Raw genomic sequence first — 27703 nt, 5'->3', positions numbered from 1 at the left:
CAGCAGAGATGTCTTGGATTTCATGTTACACATACACTAAAAATATGTTTACAGTTTCGGGTGCGTTTCTGAACGGGGGCAGCGGCATTTTCTCTAAGGTGAGAGCCCAGTTAAGGTGTGTGTGTGTGTGTGTGTATTAATTGAAAATTAGGGACTAGAACGTATTGAGAATAGAACGCTTGTTTATATGACATTTTTTTTTTCGATTAATACACACACACACACACCTAAACTGGGCTCTAACCTTAGGGGAAATGCTGCTGCCCCTGTTCGGATGCACGCCCACAGTTTATCAGTTGTTCCTCTAAGCATTTTTTTAACGTTTATTAATATAATAATAAGACTGAATCTTTATTTTATTTTATACATATACAAATATTTATTTATTTCATCAATCTTTGTTCACGTCATGGCGGATTAGATGTATTCCAGTTCTTAATCCGCCATCACTCTCTATACAAATATAACAACAACTAATGCATACTGAACCTATAAGTATCCTCTGTTTACAATAATAATAATAATAATAATAATAATAATAATAATAATAATAAAAACTAATAAGTATAGCTCTTGTATTTAAAACTCCTACTTTAGCTTTTTCATTTTTATGCTCAATCTCTTAAGAATTATTCTGTTAACTTCATTGACTACTCTTCGTAGTTTCTTATCGTGTGACTACTCAACATTTATAATTCCATCTCCGTTAGAGCTTTGACTTTCTCTTCCCATCTAATTTTAACTCTAAAAAGAAATTTTCCTAATTTATGCAGATTGCTGGCGTTTAGGTGACCATTCATTTTTTTATAAGCTACTATAGCGTTTATTTTTTATCCACCCAACTGTTTCTCAAATCATTCGTTGCCTGACACTTTAACGCAATATGCATTGCAGCTTCAGCTAGTCCACACAAAGGACATTTATCCTTCTCTACATTCCCTCTCTTATTCTTGAGTCTCCAGATACCTAATCTCCACCATGCCATTCCCGTTCTCTTTTCCCTTGAATTTAGTCTAACATATTCTTCCTGTTCCCAAAACTGCTTAACCTCCCTATAGTATTTTAGTGATCCTAGGTCTTTAATATTACTAAAAATATCTTGTCTCGAAATTTCGTTTGCCCTCTCTTTTACTATTCTTCCAATAGTTTTCGTGTTTATAGACCCTAGTTCTCTCCATAGCCAATTTAGACCCAATCTGTTTATTTCTCCTTTCAGCCAATTCGATTTCCAATTAATAACTTTCATACAAAAGATACATGTTTTCATAACTGCCGAATCATTCCTAAACAGAATATTACCTAAATATTTGATTTTTCTTTCTAGAATAATTCCCAGACTCGAATCAGTTCCCATCTCTAGTAACGCTGCCAGGTTAGAAGCATTCTCCGGTATTCCTAGAAATTGTTTACACATTTTGGCTCTTTATCGATGTTTCTGCTGGATAACCTACTACCCCAGATCTCAATATTATATAATATATACAAATATACAAGCATGATTATTTCTTAATAAATTCAAAATGCTTTCACCAACCCTTACCCTTGCAGAAATATGAAAATTAAAGCGATGCAAGATTTATTTCTTAATGCACATAATTATCACGTTAACTTAAATTTATTGTTCAACAAGACATCTAATTTATCAGCGAGGACACATTGCATGTCTTCCTCCATCTACAGGTATTGTTGCCCCTGTAATGAAACTTGCGTCATCACTGGCCAAGAAAGCAATGGCACGAGCCACTTCTTCTGGTTGCCCTGGGCGACCCAATGCATGTGTTTCCTTGCTACGTTCCAGGAATTTCTGGTATGCTTCCTCATCCAACCCACCACGCCTCTGCAAGTTGGTAACCACAACACCAGGATTTACACTATTGACTCGTACTTTCTTGGAAGCTAATTCCAATGCTACGCATCGTGTAAACTGATCTACTGCAGACTTCGACATACAATATGACAAAACACCTGTAAAAGATCTCAATCCATTCACACTGGATACATTCACGACATTTCCCTGAGTTTTAATTAAGTGCGGAACTGCCAACATAGTCAAGTGATAAAGAGACCTGACATTCGTGTTGAAAAGTCTATCAAACTGCTCCAAAGAAGTATTCTCAATGCTTCCAGTTTCGACAATGCCAGCATTGTTGACCAGGACATCCAGTTTACCGAAGTGCTGGATGGTTGAGTCCAAAATCCTTTTAGTGTCTGCTTCGTTTGTAAGCTCACCGGTAACTAGAAACGGTTTTGGCTGACTCTGAGAAATTACACATTGGTCTACAACTTTATTTAAGTTCTCAACATTACGACCGCTGAGGGACAAACTTGCTCCCAGCTTCGATAAATGCACAGCAGTGGCTGCGCCAATTCCAGAACTGGCACCAGTAATAAGCACCACCTTTCCTTGCAATGCCATTCCTGAAAATTGATACGTACATCTTAGACTACAACCAAATTACAGTATATCCTCCTTCACTTTTTTCTTAGTCTTTGCATTGCCCAGACCACTATGACCCCATTAGTAAACGGCTGTGTGTAGGTACTTTCAAAACATAACTCATTATTCCTTATCTAATATTCCATTTTATCTTAAAGTAGTTATGATACTGACATTGTGTCGAGAATTTTATTATCACAGAGCAATGCTATCAAGTTAATGAGTCCGAGGTCCAACGCCAAAAGTTAGCACTAATTCTGCTTCAGTTGGTTGAGGGAAAACCCCGGAAGAAACCCCAATCAGGATTTGAACCTGGGCCCACTCGTTTCATGGTCAGACGTGCCAACCATTGCTCCACAGGAGTGAACAAGCAAAAAAAAAAAAAAAAAAAAAAAAAAAAAAAAACTCCAATAGAATGTTTAGATGTCCATCCTTGTTTCGAGACAGACACATTCACATTAAAATTGGGGAAGAAGAGCAAAGGTCCCATGCCCTCATAAAAAAAAAGATACAAATACAATATAAAAATTATAACTATCTAAAAATTATAACTATCAATAATTTTACAAACATACATAATATTGGGGGAACCGTGTCCAAAACACACACAAGCAACAAATTTAATAATATTTTAAAATAACACAAAATAATATGCTATGTGTAATCTGTGGCGACTTTCTTTTTCTCTCTCTCTCTCTAGTACGGAGAAGGGATCCGAAGGCTTACACTGCAACCTGAGGCTTATTGTGCTTTATCACTCCTATTCTGTGAATGATTGGGTAGACGAAGGCCGCGCTCTTGTACAAGTACAGCACACTGCACCGTGAACTAAATCTGGGCTATGGTATGAATGATGATATTGTGAATTACTGATGGCGAAATGAGTCCGAGGTCCAACACCGAAAGTTACCCAGCAATTCTGCTTCAATTGAATGAGGGAAAACCTCGGAAAAAACTCCAACCAGATAACATGTCTTAATCTGTGGTAACTACGGACAACTATTCTGGAGACAGCATTTGAGCTCCAGCATAATACTCCACCCGTTATAGGTACCATGTGAGTTTCTTCTCATTATGATATAGTACAGACCAGAAAACGGATTGCCCCATAAAACATAAAAGCCTTAAAAATACGCCTATTTTATTAATCTATCTTCTATCAATATGCAAAGCAATTTGCACAACAGTATAAAAATAAAATCCGTACCTGACGTGACTTTACGTATCTAGATTCAGAGAAACACTTCTCTTTAGTAAAACCCTTTAAACATAGATAACGAGAGTTCCCTTATGCACATTACGCAGATATCACGCTATCGTAACACACGTCACATGTATAACTACAGCAAATGCTAGTGCACAGTGGAAGTGCAAAATTCTTGTGCGGTATACAGCAATGTCGCCAATACAATTTTTTTAGCCTCTATAAAACAGTGCACAAGTCTCTAAATTAATACATTATCAATGTAAAAATATACTAATTTATCACTTATTGGTTCAAATAATAACTAAATCCCTATATCAACAATACAAATAACATATATTTTACCCGTTATTCAGATTCACCAGATCTAGCAGGACAACTTCTGCATTGGCGACACTGGTACAGGGAGCCTATAAGAAAATAACAAATAGAGCAAACATATTTGTAAATTTAAAATGTTGCAAGCGAATGCATTGAAAAAATATTCCAACATATAATTTTATGTTTTTTTTTTAATGTAATAGTTAAAGTGAAGTGTAATTTAGACGTCTTGGCGTTGAGACTACTGCATTGCATCATACAATATGTTTTCCATCATATGTGCAAAAAGCACATGAATATTGAAATTTACTAAAATTGCAAGATTTGTGCAATTTACAGAGCATTGAAAAAGTTGTAACTTGGTTTCCAATGACTTGTAATAGATATCATGCTTACGAAAATGCACTTTTCAGTGCTAATAATTTATTGTGTATACACAAGGATGGAATTATGTGGGTAGAGGAGAAAGAAGGTTACCGTGTTCAGAAGTTTATCCCAAAAGTGTACCGGTAGTAGTTAAACGAGAAAGAAAATACAGAAACGTAAAGATTTGAACACATGTGCTTAAGATTTACTATGAAAGGAATTAGTGAACTCTAAAAAGGACACATGCTGGCTTGCAAGGTCAATTTGAATACCTAACATTAAGCTGTGTTTGAATTAATTTCAAGATATAGGATTGACATGTTGAGCACTTTGCGACATCCTATACCAGTGGGATGCCCTTGTGATACCAATATGTTTTCTGTCAAAGAAGATACATTGAAATCGTAAATTTAGTAATTGTACGAACGTAAATTTTAAATGTTGTACCGGTAATTGAATGCATTGAAAAATGCCAGGTGACATGTTTACTACCATGTATAGTGGATTAAAAGTTTTGGAAAAGTATATGTGGTTGCTGGATTCCTATGTTTTGGTAAGTGAATCATGTATGTATGTTTTTTTTATGCACTGTATAATATTCTGATTACAAATCAATTTCAGGGTTACAGTATTCCGTTCTGTCAGAGGTTCAGTGGAAGAGGAGGGATTCTTAGTTGTGGAACAAATTGAATTTCGACGAACTAAAACAAGTAACACATAATCTGAAAGAACGGTGTAGCGGCTGGTGTCCATCGCCCACTCTTATAGTATGTGCATTCGACACCTCGTAAAGAGCTCAACTATAACAGTCTTCTAGATTTTCCCACAAGTAACTTAAATAACAAGGCAATTTAATTAATTTCCATGTAAAGATCACTTTCCTTCCTTGCGAAACCTAAATTAACCTAACCTCACCTTCATCTAGCCTAGTTCAGCACAATTATGTTCTGTGTGAGAGAAAGCAATTTTTCTTTTGAAATTATACTCTAATTTGCAATTTCGGCATAATTTTCAAAGGAAGTGGATTCATAGTGTTAATTTGTGTGTTGGTCATTATAGTTTTCTTATAAATCGAGTAACTTAGGCCTAGAAAATCTTGAAAAGGAGGAAGAATACTACCAGTGTGTTCCTACGTTAGTATTTTATGGGCATTGAATTTTGTTTGTAATGAAATGCTTAGGCTAAACAATTTTTTTTTCAGGACTATTTTACTGGTAGACACTGGAATAAACTTCCCCCGAGTTGGAGGACAACTCTAGAGGATGTTGAACCTCAGGAACTAGGATATTTTATAACTCAGAGTTGTGAAAGGTGAAGTATAAAATTCAGTTTCAGTACAGTATTCTCTCAACTAGGTAACTTATGCTCTTTTAGTCTTTATGCTCTATTTGTGAGAATTTAGGAGTATTCACTTACCAGATTTCTTCAATGGAAACATTCTGAATAATAAAGATTCGATTTCTAGTTTGACGGAAAAATACATTTTCTGGCATAGGCCTACTTAAGTTATCTAATGTCGAAAAATAATTTTTCTATACATATAGCCATGTATTGTGGGTCCCTATCACCACGGCATGGCGCGTCCTCAGGTTGCGGATAGAGGAGACGGCTTCCAGATATGGAGGGTAGCTGCGAATATATTGAATAAGCAGTCGTGGACAGCCGATAAGGGGTGATCCTCCAGCTTGGGGGTTGGGCGAAGGGCTAACAACCCATCACTGTAAAAAACAGCTTGTTACGTATCCCTATAATAAGCCTCGGAATAGGACTGATTCTCTGGCACGACCACAGCAAAGGAATAAGGTTTTGAGATTTGGCACTTGGAACGTAACTAGTCTTTATAGAACAGGAGGGGTAACATTAGTAGCAAAAGAACTAGTTAGATATAGAATAGACTTCGTGGGAGTACAAGAGGTTAGGTTAGATGGGAATGGCATATCACAAATAGGAGATTACTTGTTGTATTATGGGGTAGGAAACAATAATCACCAATTAGGAACAGGATTCTTTGTTCATAAAAGAATAAAATCAGCAGTAAAAAAGGTCGAATTTATCAGTGACAGGTTATCATATTTAGTACTTAAGGGTAGATGGTGCGACATCATAGTTATAAATGCTCACGCCCCTACAGAAGAGAAAGACGACCATATAAAGAATAGCTTCTATGAGGAATTGGAACATACTTTTGATCAGTTCCCTAGATATCACATGAAAATTTTATTGGGGGATTTCAATGCTAAAGTAGGACGGGAGGATATTTTTAGACCAACTATTGGAAAAGAGAGCCTACACGCAATTAGTAGTGACAATGGAGTTAGATTAGTCAACTTTGCCACATCGAAAAATTTAATTGTCAAAAGTACAACATTCCCCCATAAAGATATACATAAATATACTTGGACTTCTCCAGATGGATTGACACACAACCAAATAGATCACATCTTGATAGATAAACGGAGACATACTAGTATAGTAGATATTCGAACTTTCAGGGGTGCAGACTGTAATTCTGACCATTATTTGGTGATTGGAGAATTAAGAGAAAGATTATCAGTAGCCAAGCGAGTAGAGCAACAAGTTAATATTACTAAATTCAATATTTTGAAATTAAAGGACGAGGAAGCTAAGCAAAATTATCAGGTCGAAATTTCGAATAGGTTTGCCACTTTAGAAAGTTCCGACGAAGTTGAGAAAGAATTAGATGTTAATAGCGTGTGGGAAAATATCAGAGATAATATCAAAATTGCAGCTGAGCAGAGCATAGGTTATTATGAAACTAAGAAAAAGAAACCGTGGTTTGATGAAGATTGTTGCATGATAGTAGAAAGAAGGAAACAGGCAAAATTGAAATTCTTACAGGATCCAGTTGAGGAGAAGAGAGATAATTATTTCAATGAAAGACGGGAAGCAAGTCGTACACTTAGGAATAAAAAGAGAGGTTACTTGAAGGAAAAACTGAATGAGGTAGAAACAAATAGTAAGAATAAAAACATTCGAGATTTATATAAGGGTATAAAGGAATTTAAGAACGGATATCAGCCAAGGGTAAACGTGATCAAGGATGAGAATGGTGACTTGCTTGCAGACTCTCCATCAATCTTAAACAGATGGAAAAACTATTTTGCGCAACTACTAAATGTACATAGGCCAAATAGAAATGATCGGGACGAAATTGAAATACAAACTGCTGAGCCATTTATACCCGAACCCACGCTTTCAGAAGTCGAAATTGCGATAGAAAATCTGAAAAAGTACAAGTCTCCAGGTATCGATCAAATTCCAGCAGAATTAATACAAGAGGGCGGAAGCGCATTATATAGCGAAATTTATAAACTTGTACTTGCTATTTGGGAAAAGGAAATTGTACCAGAACAATGGAAGGAGTCCATAATTATACCTATTTTTAAAAAGGGGGACAAAACCAACTGTGGTAACTTTCGAGGAATATCACTTTTGTTGACGTCGTACAAAATTTTGTCCAATATTCTTTTGAGAAGATTAACTCCGTACGTAGATGAAATTATTGGGGATCATCAGTGCGGTTTTCGGCGTAATAGATCGACTATTGATCAGATTTTTTGTATTCGACAGATAATGGAGAAAAAATGGGAGTATAAGGGTACAGTACATCAGTTATTCATAGATTTCAAAAAGGCATATGACTCGGTTAAGAGGGAAGTATTATATGATATTCTTATTGAATTTGGTATTCCCAAGAAACTAGTTCGATTAATTAAAATGTGTCTCAGTGAAACATACAGCAGAGTCCGTATAGGTCAGTTTCTATCTGATGCTTTTCCAATTCACTGCGGGCTAAAGCAGGGAGATGCACTATCACCTTTACTTTTTAACTTCGCTTTAGAATATGCCATTAGGAAAGTTCAGGATAACAGGCAGGGTTTGGAATTGAACGGGTTACATCAGCTTCTTGTCTATGCGGATGACGTGAATATATTAGGAGAAAATACACAAACGATTAGGGAAAACACAGAAATTTTATTTGAAGCAAGTAGAGCGATCGGTTTGGAAGTAAATCCCGAAAAGACAAAGTATATGATTATGTCTCGTGACCAGAATATTGTACGAAATGGAAATATAAAAATTGGAGATTTATCCTTCGAAGAGGTGGAAAAATTCAAATATCTTGGAGCAACAGTAACAAATATAAATGACACTCGGGAGGAAATTAAATGCAGAATAAATATGGGAAATGCCTGTTATTATTCGGTTGAGAAGCTCTTATCATCCAGTCTGCTGTCCAAAAATCTGAAAGTTAGAATTTATAAAACAGTTATATTACCGGTTGTTCTGTATGGTTGTGAAACTTGGACTCTCACTCTGAGAGAGGAACATAGGTTCAGGGTGTTTGAGAATAAGGTGCTTAGGAAAATATTTGGGGCTAAGCGGGATGAAGTTACAGGAGAATGGAGAAAGTTACACAACACAGAATTGCACGCATTGTATTCTTCACCTGACATAATTAGGAATATTAAATCCAGACGTTTGAGATGGGCAGGGCATGTAGCACGTATGGGTGAATCCAGAAATGCATATAGAGTGTTAGTTGGGAGACCGGAGGGAAAAAGACCTTTGGGGAGGCCGAGACGTAGATGGGAGGATAATATTAAAATGGATTTGAGGGAGGTGGGGTATGATGATAGAGACTGGATTAATCTTGCACAGGATAGGGACCGCTGGCGGGCTTATGTGAGGGCGGCAATGAACCTTCGGGTTCCTTAAAAGCCATTTGTAAGTAAGTAAGTAAGTATACATATAGCATTCTAGATCCAATACCTTTGTATCTACGGCCTTTCTATGAGATAATTGAACTACGAGCCTGTTGACATTCAGCATCAGTATTAAAATGATAATCCCTATTGGTTCATGATGTGATGGGCTACAAAAGATTTGAACATATCAATATGAAATTACTATTTTGTATTCATAAAAAAGAAGAATACGAAAATGATTTCTGTTTTTAATCATTCCATTTCACTTCCCTCCCTCTTTCTCTTTTTTTTTGGGGGGGGGCACTTAGATCTAGCAGTTTCTATTAATATAAAATAAATTTTTCCAGAATCTCTCACTGAACTAATTTAAACAAACTTCATAGGATAAGAAGGATAGGACATGATGACACTAATAATGGTAGTTAGATAACCATTTCACAGAGATAAAAACAAAACTAATTTAAGAAGCAGACTTATTTAGTACCTCTTCTCTCTTTTATTACCTCCAGGTTACTTTACAATATTGGAAGTTCTCCAGGCTAATAATGGGAGATAAAAACAAAACTAATTTAAGAAGCAGACTTATTTAGGTAGTACTCTTCTTTCTTTTATTACCTCCAGGCTACTTTACAATAATGGGAGTTGTCTTTTTTTCGATGTTGTGTAGCTCCTACACGAGGCATTGAAGAATGTGGGTTGTTTTACGAAAAATGATCCTCATTGCGAGATCTATCGATCCTCAGAATTTGTTGCAGAGGTCCTGAATCACCCTGTATATACTTAAGTTGACAATGTATCACTAACATACATTATTTATGTGTGACCTGCAGACAATTTTTCTTCTTTATGTCAAAACAAACCTTTTTGAATTAAACCTTTCTTCCATTGACCCCCTCAATTAACTTAAAAAATATTTGTTGTTATGATAGCAGAATTAAGTAAATGGTTCACTTCAAGCACTTCCCTTATTGTTATATTCGTTTTTACTTATGGAACTGTATTCACTTTTACAGTTATCAAAGGGTTTGGCCACTGTCATTACTTGCCCTTCGTGTAGCATCATCATGTCTGTCTGTTACTCGTGATGAAGTCAATTTTAACAACTTATTCGAAGAACAAGAGGAAAAGGAATCCTTGTGTTGTGATGTGGACTTAGCAGTGAAGTCAAATGAACCAACTGTACAATCTAAACAACACAGTGAAGATGGTTTGGTTATAAATAGACACTCAGAGTGGCAGGTTCCAGATGTAACACCATGTCTCAAGCATCCAAGGCTAAAGTATGTATTCTCCAAACACGTAAAGCCAAAGAAGAGACATGAAATATCAAGAATGGCAAAGGTAAATATGATGAAGTAAAAAACGACAGTTGCTTTTTCTGAATATTGGTTTCTAGTTGATTTGGTTCATGAAAATTTTTTTGAACACAGGCATTGTGAAAAATTCCAGTTCTGAGGTTATGTTATCTGTATGACAGAATTCACTGTATCTGGTGATAGACGAGAATGATGACTAACGGGAAATGGGCAGTAAATTTCGCTCGAATCCTCTAATACAGGATCAGTGTTCTTTACATGCTGTGAATCAATGACACAGAGCTCTTGTTTTTACTTCCCCTCCACAGCAAACCATGGTAATGACTTTCATCACCCTAAAAATCTATCACTATCAGCTAGATAGAGTTTGTCATTCTCAGGTGTAATGACAAACATGGTAAACATCTGACCACACCATTTAACAACTTGAATGCATGAAGATTACAGCAGGTGAGCCCATTTTTGGTAGCCGTAATTTTTAAATGGGCCATCTTCAGTAATGTAGTGATCATAATGCCTGTATATCTTGGGTCCACATAGTTCAGGCCAAGGGATTTTAGCTTTTATTGTGTTATTTATAATTTTATCTATTTTAGAACATCTTGCTGACCTTAAAAAATTTATTTTTGTTGACTGTAATTTTGATCTTAATTTTGCATTCATATTCCGTGTTTCTGCAGTACAAGTTAATAACTTCTCACGATTGATTTATAAAATGGATTTCAGTTTCTTTAAATATTTGTTTATCCCACAAAATTACATTCAGCATTACTATTGCAGATCGACTCTTAATTATTCACAAATGTCAGTACACAATGTACACTTTGGTATGTTCCAATAATACTTATTTACTCTTTTCACTGATTGGTCTGTTCTTTGGAACAAGAACTTTGAATTTTTTAATTTGAGGTACAATGCATCAAAGATTTTAGATCTGGTATAACAACATTGCACAGAATGACATTCAAATGTTTCTAGAGGGCACTGTGTTTGTTTGAGGGAAATAATATTTTGTCGGGTGGGAGTTTTGTTGTTAAGGATGCAATATATGCTAGAAATGGAAAAACGACGTAACATACGTTAAGTTGTTATTCCAGAGAACACTTCAATTACTATGTACTGGTATTGATTTTTATTCCTGCATCAATTTTCTTGTCATATAGTCTTCAGCCAATATTATCTTTCGCCCCATGTTTGATGTAAGCCTGAGCCAAAGTTTTAAGAATTTTACACCAGCTTTTGTTTATAGACTTCGTTTTAGTGAACTTTTATCCCGATATCCAAATTATTCTTTAGTTTTTACTGACGGATCCCGAGTTAATGATTGTGTTGGTTGCTCCTTCGTTGCAAATGGACAGATATTTAAATATAAACTGAGCGAATATACCAGTGTTTTTACTGCAGAATTATATGCTTTTTACAGAGTTTTATTGTTTTTAATTCGAGAACCTCGGGGCAGATATCTAATCTGCTCCGACTCTTTAAGTGCCATTCAGTCTTTGTAGTCTCTCTACTCAGAGGATCCCCTTGTGTTAAGAACTCAGCAGCTGTTCCACACACTCCTAAGCTCTGATTGCGAGATTGGAGTAGTGTGGATTCCTGGCCATGTCGGAATTCGTGGGAATGAGGCCGCAGATGCTGCAGCCAAAGATGGTGCTACAAATGGCACTCTGGTATATTGGCGCGAGAGGTGGCAAGACTTACAAAATTATTTGAAATGTAGAATATGGTGGCAATGGGAAGGAGAATGGTCTGCACAAGAGGAAAACAAATTACGAAGAATAAAGAATACTGTTTGAGTTTGGGATTCGTCCACAAGAGCGTCACGACACGAAGAAGTTTTACTCACCCGGTTGAGAATTGGCCACTGTCATCTGACACATGGCCATCTGCTACGTGGCGAGCTTCAGCCGGAGTGTGATCTATGCCATGTTCCACTTACGGTGGAACATTTTTTATTACATTGTAGAAAGTATGAACGTGCCCGTCGGCAATATGGAATTCGGCCGACTCTTCGTGACGCTCTTGGAAATGATTTTAATTGTACAAATGCAGTCCTGAGATTTTTATCGAGTACTGGACTTGACAGAGTGATTTAGTTTTTGACCCGTTTTAATTATCCTCCGGACCCTTTACATCCGGAGGTTACACTTGTTATTTAGTATATAAGTTTTTTAACAAACTTGACATTCGGACCTTTTACATCCGAGTATTTTAGAAATACACCAGATAATTTATTTATGGTAGCATCTGTATTGTTATTTTATTGTATCTTTTTAAATATTAGTTAAGGTCTGAGATTTTTATAATGTATTATGCATCACCCTGTTGAAACTGCATTTGTATACCTCGTTTTAATCGTGACAACGTTTTTTAGTTCTTTTAAACATTCTGATTATTGTATTATGTCTCTGTTCTGTAAAGAATTTTAGATAAGGGCGCAAATAGCCATAGATGCTGACGCGCCCTTTTTAAACCCCACTAACTAACTAACTAACCAATATTATCTTATTGGATTTTAAATGGTTTGTGGGAATAGACAGTGATATAATTTTACCAAAATTTTACTGTTTCTGAATTACAGGTCACTGCGAGTGTGGCACAAATGGAAAACTGCCAATTCATTGTTGATATTGGCTCTGGTTTGGGTCATTTGGCTAGGTTACTGGCTTATGGTTATGGACTGAAAGTTTGTTGTTTGGAGGCTCAGCAAGGCCTTTCCAGGCAAGCAAGGTAATGAAATCATAGAAAACTGTTAGAGCTTTCTGGAAGTACAAAGTTCTGTCATGTTATCTGCTTCACAGGTGTGTTCAGCGTTGGCAATTCTAGTCTTTAAATGAGGTGCAGCAGTGACGTAGAATATCTTTTAAGCGTGTGCCTTCAGGGATTCTGAGAGAGATACTGTGTCACTGTTGCACCCCTTTAAAAGCTAGAAATGCTTGTGCTGAACACGCCTACTCTAGCAGGAAGCTGTAAAGCTGTGAAAGAACAGCAAAACGTGATATGAAAAATATAAATATATATGTGTTTGTTAGTTTCCAATAACAGGATCTGGCTTTACACCATTTTCCTTCGTGTTTCCCAATATAGGATGATTTGATCTCTTAATGTTTGTTTTTCTCTGTTTAGCCTTGTCCTGTGGAAGTTAAAGACCCTCCAATAAAAATCAATGGGGGGTTTAATTAACAGAACACACGAGCACAAAGTCTCTGAAAAAATCTGAGTTTCATATCAATTGCTGTTATCGAGTTACACATGCAGTTCATTCAGCACAGCTGGGAGAAATGACGTCATAGCCACTGGTCAGCCTTGCAGTTAGAGAAACACGTCTCAATAATCATCATGACACATTGTTGCGTTTTCGGTTGTAGTAGTTAAGGCTCATTCACAATGAAAATTAAACATAACGTAAACATTAACATAAGCACATAAACATATGCCACAAACTTAAGTAGCCAAGGCCCATTCACAATGAAAATTAAACATAACGTAAACGTGTGTGGAAACAAACACACTGAATCAACAAAACTACAGAATCTATTACATAAAAATGGAGAATTGCACAATGACTGACGATATAGCCATTCAATTTATGTTTCTAATAACTACAATGGCATCAGTATATGGCTTTCAATACTTGAAATGAAAGAAACGGAGATGTAAAATAATCAACTTTTCGTCATATGATTCCATGTTGCGCGCCTAGCTATCATCACGGCCAATAGATCAAAATATTGCCTGTAGGCAAAGCCCATGAGATGTTAAACAAAAAGTGAAAACACGCTTTCCGCTTGTGTACTGTTTCCAAATCGCATAAACATAAACATGAAAGTTTGGAGTTTGCAAACTTTCATGTTAACGTCTTATGATTAAGATTAAGTTTATGCTTATGTAATTCATTGTGAATGCTTTCATTAAATAACATGGACACAAGGTTTTATGCTTATGTTATGTTTATGTTTAATTTTCATTGTGAATGGGCCTTTACAGTGAGAGAATGACCAGAACACGAAAGATAGAGAGGAAGTGAGAGAGAGAGAGAGTGAGAGAGTGAGTGAGTGCGTGAGTGTTGCTCATATCCCAAAATGCATTGCACTGTACCTCGATCAGAATCATTTCTGGTATTGGTCCAGATTCGAGAAGTTTTAAGCCATACTGTTAGCCTAGATCATATATGTAACAGATAACTCCTCGCTATGTTAAAATCGGCAGCACTTTGAAGAGAACAACCGCCAGGATCGCCACCCGTCTGCCGTAAACGAACACGAGATGGCAGCACAGTCGCTAATGCAATTCAAATGGAAATTATGATGTGACTCCTTATGTAACAACTAGATGGCAGCGTAGTAAATCTGACAAAAGTTAACCTCAAAGCCTATAAGCCCGACATATCTGTTACATATATGATCTAGGCTGTTAGTAAAATAATAAATGTGATGTTCAGTCTTAAATTTGTCTAAGTTAGTTGTCTTGTTTTCTGTTTCTCTCTCCCTCTCTCTTTCTGAGGTCTTCTGCCTTCATAATAAAATATAATCCGGAATAGAAATTATAGTGTAAACTAACATAAAAATATTATTATTTTTTTAATGGTGGGTACTTAACTTGCGTCATTCACCCATCCTCATTTATTAAAGCGATTTCTGCAAATGTTGAAAAGTTTTTATGAAAAAGAACTGATAAGAATCAATATATATAGAGAGCTATTACATCTCCATTTCCATAAGTCCTATATCAGATCATGATCATTAAAATCTTCTACATTGTTCTCACTAAAGTAGTTGTCTGACTTCAGGTCCAAATACAGTCCTTGATATACAACTTGTATATACTTAAGAAGTGACAAAATATCCTTATACAGCCTTGATGGGTCTTCCGTGAGGATACTTAGGCTGCACTGAAGGTTTCAACTTAGATGGTTTTTCTTTCTCTTGCTGGAAACAATGTCTCATAGGTATTTCTGTCACTGTATGTGTATTCTACATCTACTTTAAGTATGTCCACCTTTGAACCTCAAAACAGATGCTTTTCTAAAATCTACTTTAACTCCAGAACGATTTTTGTTTCTCTTCCATAACTTACTCATACATTCTTTCAGTACTGTAATAATTTCTTACTTGCTCAGTGATAAATTGCTTTTTGCATATTCACATAAAAACAGAAATGCATTTTTACAAATTTTCTTGTCAATGTGACTTGACATAATGTTCATATGTGAAGTGAAGTGCAGTGTCTTCTTGTTTCTTCAGCATTTATTCTATCTTTCGTATAGATTCCTTTACAGAGAACAGCTTTTGCTTCACCAAGTGGTCCGTGTCAGTCATCTTGATTCAATATGATATGTCAGCTGCTCTCATATTGGCCAAAAGAATAGAAGACATTCAAGCTTTCAATGCTAGTAGGGATAGCTCCCTTATTCCACTGAGAAGTTTTTTCAGCAGAAACAACATAATTATTAACGACTTTATATTACAAAATGGAGCTATCCCATATCTTATTTGTGTAATAAAGTAATAGAAGGCTGTTCTGTCTTCCATAATATGCTGTTAACTCACTTTTTTCCAAAATGTGGGATAGCCTCCTTTTTCCACTGACCCTTCAATTGTCTTATCCAATATTGGATTCAGCTACATGCATCCTCTATGAGAAAGTCACTAACTATGAACAAGATCCATCTGTCAATATGTGAAATTTTAATCATATGTCGGAAAGACTGAAGGATTTATATTGGTATGTCAGAAAGAAAAATGACTAATAATAATAATAATAATAATAATAATAACAATACCTTTTTGATTGTAAGAATTAAAATCATAAGGCTGATTGAATTGGAAAAAAATAAACAAACATCTTATTTTCCTTTTACCATTATCTTTATTTTTATATAAAATTTCAGAAAATTGGATATGGAGTTGGAAGTATCGGTGTCCAAAATTCTAGACAAAAACCAATTTGCCAGCCTTCATAGACCTGTCCATTTGAGTATGACACTTGATTCTCAGTTGACAGCTAATAGTTTCACAGAGGCAAGTACTGTAGACGATTTTTTCTTTTACCTAAGTTAAAACTGTAAACTGTACAATAATTCTAATTTATTCGTAAACTTGTTATGAACTTTTAATTTCAGGATTTGAAAATGGCATTTGGTGCTTCTGAAGAAGTTTTCAGGTTTGGAATTGTTGGACTCCATCCTTGTGGAGATTTGGCGCCTATCTTAATGCACCTCTTTGTAGAATGTCCAAATGCAAAATTTATTAACATTGTGGGATGCTGTTATATGAAACTTTCAACAGGAATGTAAGTATTATACTTTTCTTAGTTTGTTTCAATTAAATTGCTGAGAATAAACGTTTCACCATGTTTAATCAACATTCGTATTCATATAAGAATTACTCATTTGATGATAGAGTTAGGTTTACCTTTTGAGGTGTCTTGATTATGACATTTGTCAGCCATATATCGTCAAGTGAGATGTACTGCCTGATAATAGATGTACATACCAGCCAGAACCTCAATCAGAGGACGTAACTGAATGAAGATAACAAAATGTGTTGAGAGAGTGGACTAATGTACCTAAGCGGAATTTACATAGATCTATTTTTGCTTTTACATATATATTTGTAGTACATGTGTTTTCTTAATTTATTTTGTACAAAGCTGAGATTTGAGAAGGTATATTCAATCCATGAGGAACCTGCAGTGCATTTTTGTTAAGCGAAGCACAAAATCTGTAATTTCACTGTCAATGGTTTTGTTTCTTTTCTTAGAGTTTCACCAAGCAACTGTGTCAACTTTGTCTTTTACTTATGAAGTAAAATATGTTTCTGGAAATGGTTTGGATCACCCTGAAATGCTGTCACTAATGGCAAAAAAAGATGATTTCCCTTGTAAAATCCACTTCTTCTTCTTCTTCTTCTTCTTCTTCCTCCTCCTCCTCCTCCTCCTCCTCCTCCTCCTCCTCCTCCTCCTGCTTCTTCTTCTTCTTCTTCAGATAATTTTGATCCTTTGTGTTTTGGATTTAACACGTAAATCAACATATGTTTGAATAAAACGTTTTAAGATGGCTTCAGAGGGTGTCAAAACTTTCTTTTCTTATAACTCATTGCATACCATCTGTTATTGTGGCTTTTTCACCTTGCAACTGTCAGAAAAATAAAACAAACAGGGTATGAGGAATAATTGAACAATGAATATATTCACAATTCTACTGAAATTTTAACATTACAGATGAATTATAAAAGGTAAACAAGTTAGACCGTCTTATTTTATCCTGGTTCTTCTTTCTCCAGAGGTTTATCTCAGTTAATACTGGGATTGTGATTAATCGGTTTATTAGAACACATGTCATGCTCGGAAGTATTTTCATTTTTTTAAGTCCAGAAATATTTTCTAATACTATTGCAGTGTTTCAGGATTCAATGGTTACCCAATGAGTAAGTTTCTGTGTACAAGACCACACTCACTCAGTTACGGGGCACGAGAGATTGCATGCCATGCAATTGAAGTTTATTGTCAGAGATTGTGTGTGGGCCAGTATGAGGACCTGAAGGTATATTAGCTAGGTACTTTGGTAGTTTGTATGTGTTGTTATTATATTTCATTTAATTCTCTTCCTGTAAGATTCGTCATGAAAGAAAGAAGCTTTGTTCTTCAGTTGTTTTTGTTTAGCTTTTGTCTGTGATTATATTTAATCCATGGCCTCCTTATGCTTCATACTGGTAGCGATAAATTGATATGCTGAAGCATATCGGAACAACTGGATAATACCCACGGCAGACGAATATCGATAGTCAACGCTACTTGCTGGCCATTAGCCATACCGAGCCGTACCAAACAAAAGACAATCGAAATGGTGGTAGTCAAATTCGCGACTATATTCTTAAATAATTCACTCCATTAGTCAAGTTCAAGGTTTTATGTAGTACAACGGCGGTTTTTTGAATGCATTAAAAGAAATTGCAGATGTAGTAAGATCTTAAACTAGGTTATCACAAGGAAATGAACAGGAAGAAAGGTGTGTTTCAAGGAATATTATTAAAATGACGGAAAGTAAATTTCCGGTTAATGTTCGCCAAAGCGTAAAGTACGTAATTATGACCGCGTTGCTCTTTTATTTCTGGCCTAGAGAAAAAAAAAACCTAGCCTTTTACGAAAAAAAAAATTTTAGGGACCATGAAATTATTCACCACTTTCATTATAGGCCTATCATTGTTTATCAATATTACGAATCAAAAACTGTCATATAATTTTAACTACTAAATGGACGAATGAAATCAAATTTTATGTTAAAATTAAAAAGTTTCGTCAAATACATGCAAATGATAACATTTATATTACATAATATGTAAATGAACTTCATGTTAAAATCTCCTGTCACTTCCCTATCCCTAAACTAATCTAACCAAAGCTAAGCTAAGCTAAGCTAACCTAACCTAACCTAACAAAGCTAACCTAACCTCACCTAACCAAAGCTAACCTAAGCTAACCTAACCAAAGCTAAGCTATCCTAACCTAACCTAAGCTAACCTAACCTAACCAAAGCTAACGTAACCTAACCTAAGCTAACCTAACCTAACCTACTCCCATTTCTCGACCTCATATCAATTATCACATGCAGCTCGCGACAGGATCATATTACCTGTCTGCGCATGCGCGGACTTGATTAATAAAAACCTGAACTAACCAAACCTAACCTTCGTAAATGCAAGGTCTGTAACCGGAGTAAGAAGGGATCTCAATCATTTAATCTGCAATGTACACGCGAAAATAAATTCAAGTAAGGATCACGCTTCCACTGCATGAGAGGTCCGCGCATGCGCTACAGCAAAACTGTTTCTGTCCCAAGCCTCTCATCTAAGCCAGCCGTCATAATTTACTCGCAATATTCACGCAAATACACATTGTTGCTAACAGTGGTGCTATCTCTCAATAATGTTCAGAACGAAGGAGGTAGACAGAGAGAAAAAAAAGAAATATAGCAAAACTGTTTTGTCTCGAGACTCTCATCTAAGCCACGTAATAAGTCACGTAATCTACTTGCAATATAATTGCGCAAATACACCTTGTAGCTAACACTGGTGCTATCTCTCAGTAATGTTCAGAGCGAAGGAGGCAGAGAGAGAGAGAGAGAGACAAATTTCTCCCACCAACTATGCCACACACCAATGTCATATTCTTATGTTGGTGACATTGTGTATTTAGTTAAATTTGGTGATAAACGTAACGGCACGGTTCAAAGCAACCGTGATAATTCTCCAGTTTAGCGCATATCTCTTTGGCTAAAACTTCGATATCCTCCCACGCCACATATGGGAGACAAAACGTACATAAATAATTGAAAATAACCTCAACATTGTAACACACCAGATAACAGTTCCGTATAATAAACAGCCCTCCATACTGGATAATTAGCAAGGTATCATCTGTAGCAAGACATATGGTTTGTGGGACATCTCAAACCCTGACCTCCAACCTCTGAGCATGAGTCCTTATATATTCGGTCAGTCACGGCCTAGTGTTATAAATATAAGCAATTAACAAGAGGTATCTCTATTATACAACCCCATAAAATAGCAGACAAATGAAAATCAGTTGAAAGAAGCATCTGAGAACAAGAAATGGCAAAAATTATAAAGAGATTGCAATCTCATACCATAAGCCCCAAGAAAATCATCAGTTGCCGCTTCAGACTACTCACAGGTCATGACTGCCTTCACAAAATTGCTATCTTATCCTCACCTAACTGCACTTTATGTAACAGCGAAGTGAAGATGGAAGTCTGCCCAGCAGTAGCGGCTGAAACCTGCATTACCACCAAATATCGGAGAGCTACACTTTTAAATGCCAAGACAGCACATTAGAAACTAACCAGCCAGTTGTAGGACTTGAAAAGATCTACAGAAGTTTTAATGTATCAATTTACATATATTTTCCGCTTAAAATGGTGTTTGCATTTAAATAAATTTTACAGAATTTGCCTGACAATCATTTTCAAAAATCATATTAATAATTAATGTATAAAATATGCAGTTTACATTGTATTGTTTGTTTCTAGGTGCACTGCTACCGAGCTGTCCTGGAAAAAATTTTAACAAAGCATTGGCCACATTTACGACACACCATGATAAAGAGTATCAAGCACACTACAGACATGACATTCCATCAGTGAGTATACACACAAGTTGAACTACTGGGTGTTCATTTCAAAGTGTGTCATGACGTCACTGTTGGTGAGTCAGCGATTTGAAGTGAGTTTCAACTTTTATGTCCGAGAAGTTGCCTATTAATCAAGGCGTTCAGTCTGAACTTGAGAACGTGTACGGTATAACTTGAACATTATAGCAACAGATGGCGGTCTGTACGGTCTGTGTGCTACCATAACTTCTTTCGAATTGCGTTTTGCTCGGGCAAGTCGTACACAGGGTATTTGTTATGATCGGTTGCGTACAGCAACATTCCACAACATAAATCAAATGCTGCGTGTCTATGTTGACCGTCGAAGTTAATGTCAACAAATACTATACGTAAGTAATCATCTTAACCCTCTCCCCATATCCTGACAGTAAGGAAAAAACTCACCTCAGTACGTGTTTCCAAACAGTTCACATTCCTGCCACTACCGGCGTTACGGTACGTATCGGTAAGTACTCTTCACAATGAATGCCGTACTTGGTAGGCAACTTCTCTGGCACATAGGTAATGCGCCTCTGCGGAAGTGTAGGAAGATTGAATTCTCTAGGCTCATCGGCTAGCCACATGATGACATACAGCAAGCCATGACACACTTTGAACTGAACACGCAGTATTCCAAGACACCATTTAGTTATACGAAAATATTCTAGTTATTCCAAACTGTATGTTTGCATGTTAAATTTTCTGCAACCTGAATAAATAAATTAACTGTAATAAAAGAAATTGTGCACTTTATACTTGTGCATGTATATGAAATGCAATAATTTTTATGTTATTACAGGTACATTACCTTGGCACTCTCAAGGCTAGGATTGGAGGTCCCTATAGAAGACGTTACGTCTGAAGAGACAGAAATTAATTTGTTAGAATGGAGAAGAGTGGTATCCTTCTACACTCTGCGGCTAATGTTAGCTCCCTTAGTGGAGTCTGTCCTGTTACGAGATCGACAACTTTATCTGCAAGAACTTGGTGTGTATGGTGTGACATACTTCTTTCAACTTTGCTGGTTTGTTTGAATTCAAAGAATTAATATTAGTTCATGTTTTGATTATGCGTGATTTGCCATGTCCCATTACAAAATTCCAACAAATTTAGTTGAAATTTTTATTTTTCATAATTGGGCTCCTCCAAGTCTACCATTAGCCACATCTGTACACCTCTTATTAGGTCTTTTTAATGGCTGCTTTCCATTATGGAGTTGATGTCGTATTTTACAATCATCAATCCAAAATACACGGTATTTCCATTCAGTATAATATGAGGGCAAGCAGACTAAGGCCCAATTGTATAAAACTCCCTGACTAAAGATCAACTTTGATCGAAGATCGAAAAGTGAACCGAGTTCAGACACTTCTTCTATTGTATAAAACTTTTCTGCGATCAAATTACCTTGGTTCAAATGCAATCTAAGTTCACGTGAAAAGGATTTGGCAACATCGCATAAACAGGTGAAATACGTGATGCGCGGACAGGTTTGTTCAGTGTTGCCAATCTAGCGACTTTAACTCTTTTTCAACAACAATTTCTTTTAACTTTTATATTGCTTAAATAGGATTTAGTGACCTTTTTAGCACCCCATAGTGACAAAATTTAATCTTTCTTTGTTGATAATGAGAAATCTAGCGACTTTACAACTACTTTTTGGCGACTTTCCGTATTACACTCTGTTGGAGGCACTGGTTTTTTGTGCAATGTAAATAATGGCGGACAATAAGAAGAAGGTTGACTGTTCTCCGAGTTGTTATCTTGTTATGGTGTTTGATACTGCTAAACATAATAAAGCTTTATAAAACGACAATTTTCGTTTAGTAACACAGTTAATTGAAAATTTATGAATGTACCTATCATATCCATTAATAATTAATGATTGTTATAAACATAATATAATTATAGGTTATGTTATTTGATACGGCTGAACACGATAGAGCCTTATAAAATATAAGATTGTTTGTGTATTAAGGCAAGAAATTGAAAGAAATATATATAAATGTACCTATCATACCTATTAATATTAATAATAATGGATATTTCACTTGCACAATCTGTCACTCGTATATTTCAAACAGAAAAGAAATAACTGAACTTGGATCATCGAACTTAATCGGAGAAATTTCTTCAGTCAAAGTTGACTTTAGTTTGAGACAAATTAATCTCAGATTAGACTTTATACAACACAAAATTCCAAGTTCAGCTGAAACAAGGATCAATTTAACCTCTAATCTAAGATTAAATGGTTTATACAATCGGGCCTAAGTGTAACCAAAAGAAGTTTTAATTTTTTAAATTTCATTTATTGTATTCCACAGATCTTACATTAGCATTGAAGCTTTAAGACGTGGAACAAGTCAAGAGTTATACAATTAGTAGGCGAGATGAGTTGAGGCTGAGGATTTGCCATAGATTACCTTACATTTGCCGTATTGTTGGAGATGATGATGATGATGATGATGATGATACTAAGTAATACATGGATCACGCACTTCAGCTGTTAGACACTTCCACTAACATGTTATGAGATAGGAATAAGTGCAACCCATATCTGTAAAGACAATTACTGTATAACATTGATTTCTCACATTCACTTTATCTTAATTGACCTGACTACAAAAAGAGTCCATACCTGTGGAATAACGGTTAGCGTATCTGACCGCGAAACCAGGTGGCCCAGGTTCGAATCCCAGTCAGGTCTCGTTACCTGATTTTGAGGTTTTTTCCGGAGTATTCCCTCAACCAAATATGAGCAAATGCTGGTAACTATCGTTGCTGACTCTGGACTCATTTCACTGGCATTATCACCTTCATTTCATTCAGATACTAAATAACCTGAGATGTTGATACAGCGTTGTAAAATAAAAATAATAATCTGTGGTGCTACAGCCCGTGAAGGGCCTAGACCGACCAGCCAGTTGCTGGCCTCACGTCCACATGCTGAAGCAGAGGTGGACGATCATCGACCAGAATGAAGGTATCATGTGGTTAGCTTGATGATCCCCCCAGCTGTTACAGCTGGCTTTCATAACCAGATTTTGCTACCTGTCGTAGCTCCCCAAGTGGATCACGATACACCCACTAAAAAAACCATAAAAAAAGTTGTCATCAGTGGTCTTGCTGTTATCGTGTTGACCTTTGCATCCATAGTTATTGGGTTTAAAATCCATAAGGGATTAAATTCTTGGCATGGTTTTCTCTAAGAGGAAAGTAATACTGGAGTTCTATGTCCATGTTGCAGAACCCTGTGCTAATAGAAGGTCCAGACAGAATTTGTTGGCTATTTCTTACCTACATTGAATTTCGATACTGCTGCTGCTCCTGCTCCTCCTTGTGATAAACTTGAAATCATATCTAAGATGTACCGTCATTTCCCATAACTATGATCCTGGAAACAACTATGGTCCATTCAAATTTTGTACTCCATAACGTAGTACCTCGTTTATCTATATTTTTGCTGTACTGTAGTTTGAAGTCAAGTCACTGCAGCTATCTACGAACAGTCTATGTTTCTTCTACAATATTCTTTGAATAGTTGTATCGTGGACCATAATTGTGTTTGAGGACCATAGCTATGAGAAATGACGATAACCTTTTATCTTCTTTATTGTTTGGTACACTCTTTGTCTTCTTCATTGTTTGGCATACTCTTTTAACACTTGTATAATCACTGATTAACAATGACTTCTTTACTGTGTTAATATTATAAAAATACCTGGCTGACTAGTTTCGAGGTGGTGTCCCTCATTCTCCGAAGCCTAGTGAGGTCTAGCACTATGTTTCTGTTGTGGTGATGTGTGTTCATGATTGTGTCGAAAAAGGTGTGTGTTTTGAAATTTAGTTAAATTTTTGTATGTTTGTAATTAAATTTCATATTGTTCTAGAGTATCAAGTTTCTGGTTTTTTGGCTGGATGTGTAGTATTTTCATATCATTGTCTATGTTGCTGTAGTTGTGATTAGAGTTTGCGATGTATTCTGCGTAGGTTGAATTGTTGTGTAGTTTGGTTATGGCTGTGATATGTTGCTTGTAAATTGTTTGAAATGATCTTCCAGTCTGTCCAATGTAGAACACGTTATATCACTCAATTAATCCAATCTTCATTGTCGTTATATCAACCTAAGCGAAGTCATTGTTTTACAGATCCTTAATTTTGGCACCTGTGTTTTGTGTTTTTGGACTGAATTCTGTTTTAGAATTTGATAAATTACATGTCAGGCATTATGCTTTGCGACACCTTCAGTTGATAAATTATACGATAATTCTCTTAATGGCTCTCTCTTATTTAATTGATTAAAATTTAACAGTAACTTGGATACATTTTGTATAAAAATAGTGTCAGTAGTTTTCTAAAACTTTTTTTTTTACATCATTTATAAAATATGGTACGTATATCACGTAATATGTTAAAAATTGTCCTAGTATAGTAATTTTTTTTATTTGTTTTCAGATATCCACAGTGAACTGGTACCACTCTTTGACCCTCTTTTATCGCCAAGAAATAGTATTCTAATTGGTAGGAAGAAAAATTGAAGAAAATGGTTTTACAAATTCCACTGAGCTTCAACTAAGATATTTTGTAAATGTTGTTTTATATTTTAATAAAATATGTTTAATTATATGGCTGTTATTATACACCCTGCTCTTTTAAAATACATCTTTTTGTCGTCGTGTTAATTGCCTTTGCCACCTATCTACTCATCAACTCATTTCAAAAAATGGATTTCAACACAGGTTACTGAATAATTACACCTGAGTTTTGTATTAGTTATGGTATGTGAAAAACATACTCTTTTTTTTTGTGTGAATGTTGTGCGTATATTGTGTATAATTATAAAAAAAACAGATTGAACATATTTTGTTGTATTGTATAATATATTGTATTTCTGTCCAAAAATCTGAAAGTTAGAATTTATAAAACAGTTATATTACCGGTTGTTCTGTATGGTTGTGAAACTTCGACTCTCACTTTGAGAGAGGAACAGAGACTACGGGTGTTTGAGAATAAGATTCTTAGGAAAATATTTGGGGCTAAGAGGGATGAAGTTACAGGAGAATGGAGAAAGTTACACAACACAGAACTGCACGCATTGTATTCTTCACCTGACATAATTAGGAACATTAAATCCAGACGTTTGAGATGGGCAGGGCATGTAGCGTGTATGGGCGAATCCAGAAATGCATATAGAGTGTTAGTTGGGAGGCCAGAGGAAAAAAGACCTTTAGGGAAGCCGAGACGTAGATGGGAAGATAATATTAAAATGGGTTTGAGGGAGGTGGGATATGATGATAGAGAATGGATTAATTTTGATCAGGATAGGGACCAATGGCAGGCTTTTGTGAGGGCAGCAATGAACCTCCGGGTTCCTTAAAAGCCAGTAAGTAAGTAAGTATAATATATTAATCGGTGATTTTTTTGATGCACTGGTACTGATATTGATAATACATACGAAATATGTCTGCTACAGCAGCTTTTAAAATTCAGATAAAGACTGGGATACATTATTCCGATTTAGAATATCTACAGCATTTCAAATGCTTTGTTATAGACCTTTCCAGCTTGTTCACAAAAAAATGTAAAAAAAAAAACAACACACACACACACACACACTCTCTCTCTCTCTCTCTCTCTCGATATATATATATATATATATATCCCACAAGGGTAGCTGCCCTTCAGTAAGGGTTGCCAAAAGACACAGCAAATAACAAATAAAAATAAACATTTGTGTTATGATTATTATTTTCAAATGGAAGCTACCTTTGAGAAAGTCCGTTTATTCAGTAATTATTACTAATTAATTAATTAACTAGTGGACTTACTCGTGTTAATTATGTAAGTTTGTGTGGCTTACAGCTGTTTCGATGCTTCACACACCATCCACAGATTCAAAATGAATTATTAGTAATCAGAATATAAAGAAATTTAGGTGTACAGGTGATTACATAAAATCTGAACAGAATATTTCATTGCATCTACAGCAATAATTTTCAAAATTTTTAAAGGAATTCCAAAAGACTTAAAACATTCAACTGAGAATTTTGGAATTGTTCCCCTTGCTCTGAACAATAATCCAAATACTTCACTCTGTCCTTACATATGATAATAATCCCTAAAGTATTGAATTGTAGGATCATAGATGGTCTTCGTTTCTTCATGTACTGATATGGGTTATTCAACTGCAGTTTCAAAGCGCACGGTTTGAATCGATGATAATTGCTGTGTCATTTCCTCTATCAATGGCAATGATGTCAACTCGCCGAGAACTTCCATCTTTTGCAAGGCAGTGGACTTCTTGGTGAACCTCGTAGAAGAAAGGCAGACTTTTAGCAATAAGTTCTCGTATTGCATGGTGTCTAGTATTCCAGATGAGAGTTCCATGTTGGCAGAATCCCAGGATGTAGGGTAAGGTTTCTGTCTCAGTGCAATGTCTGCACTGGAGGCCATCCTGAGACCAACCTGGCATGGCACGCACGTTTGACACTTGTCCTATCATTTTAATAGTTTTACATACTTAATATTGTAAATGGAGGTGAATATGAACAGTTTTATTAAATTAATTTTAAAATGTGCCATATTCAAGTATTGGGTCCCCCCCTTCCCAATATCTGTGATGTTAAAATGTTATGTTTTATTTAACGATGCTCGCAACTGCAGTGGTTATAGCAGCATCGCCGGATGTGCCGGAATTTTGTCCCTCAGGAGTTCTTTTACATGCCAGTAAATCTATTAACATGAGCCTGTCGCATTTAAGCACACTTAAATGCCATCGATCTGGCCCGGGATCGAACCCGCAACCTTGGGCATAGAAGGCCAGCGCTATACCAACTCGCCAACCAGAATATCTGTGAATTTCAGTAAGTCCAGAGGGCCTAAATTCGTCAAATCCACTCTCACCTCCATGCTGGGGACCCCTGGAATCTTTTAAGATGTGAAAGAGAGAATGGTGTGCGGAAAGCAACCAGAAGCTACCGCTTTTATCTTTCTCAAGAAAAACTGCAAACATGGCATGATTAATATTTGAAAGGTAAAAGATTCCAGATATAAACTATCCCCCACTGAGATGTCCAGGAAGGCGTTCCTGCGGAAGGATGGATCATATGCTGAGACTAAGAGGAAGGCAGAAAATGGGAATGATTAGAAAATGCTGAGT

The 27703-nt window shown here is 36.0% G+C and overlaps 2 protein-coding genes across 3 annotated transcripts; one reads left to right on the top strand and one right to left on the bottom strand.

Annotated features, from left to right (window-relative positions):
- Positions 1 to 309: 309 nt before the first annotated feature.
- LOC138704477 (3-oxoacyl-[acyl-carrier-protein] reductase FabG-like) lies at positions 310 to 3802 on the bottom strand. The gene is made up of 2 exons (XM_069832396.1): positions 3645 to 3802; positions 310 to 2418 (listed from the first exon to the last, which is right to left on the bottom strand). The coding sequence occupies exon 2, from the start codon at positions 2414 to 2416 to the stop codon at positions 1643 to 1645; it is 774 nt and encodes a 257-aa protein (XP_069688497.1). The 5' UTR covers positions 2417 to 2418; positions 3645 to 3802; the 3' UTR covers positions 310 to 1642.
- A 654-nt stretch (positions 3803 to 4456) lies between these two features.
- On the top strand, positions 4457 to 25168 carry LOC138704475 (methyltransferase-like protein 25B). 2 transcript variants are annotated; one of them, XM_069832393.1, is made up of 10 exons: positions 4457 to 4881; positions 5530 to 5639; positions 10072 to 10399; positions 12959 to 13107; positions 16268 to 16397; positions 16499 to 16668; positions 17776 to 17920; positions 20426 to 20535; positions 21344 to 21531; positions 25000 to 25168. In XM_069832393.1, the coding sequence occupies exons 1-10, from the start codon at positions 4798 to 4800 to the stop codon at positions 25080 to 25082; spliced, it is 1497 nt and encodes a 498-aa protein (XP_069688494.1). In that variant the 5' UTR covers positions 4457 to 4797; the 3' UTR covers positions 25083 to 25168. The 2 variants fall into 2 exon arrangements, with proteins under 2 accessions (XP_069688494.1, XP_069688496.1); XM_069832395.1 differs by having other exon boundaries at positions 21344 to 21568.
- Positions 25169 to 27703: the final 2535 nt, after the last annotated feature.

The sequence above is a fragment of the Periplaneta americana genome, chromosome 8 (genome assembly GCF_040183065.1).
Source record: "Periplaneta americana isolate PAMFEO1 chromosome 8, P.americana_PAMFEO1_priV1, whole genome shotgun sequence".
NCBI lineage: Eukaryota > Metazoa > Arthropoda > Insecta > Blattodea > Blattidae > Periplaneta > Periplaneta americana.
Note: the sequence above shows the minus strand (reverse complement) of the source record. Positions and strands in the feature narration are given on the sequence as shown.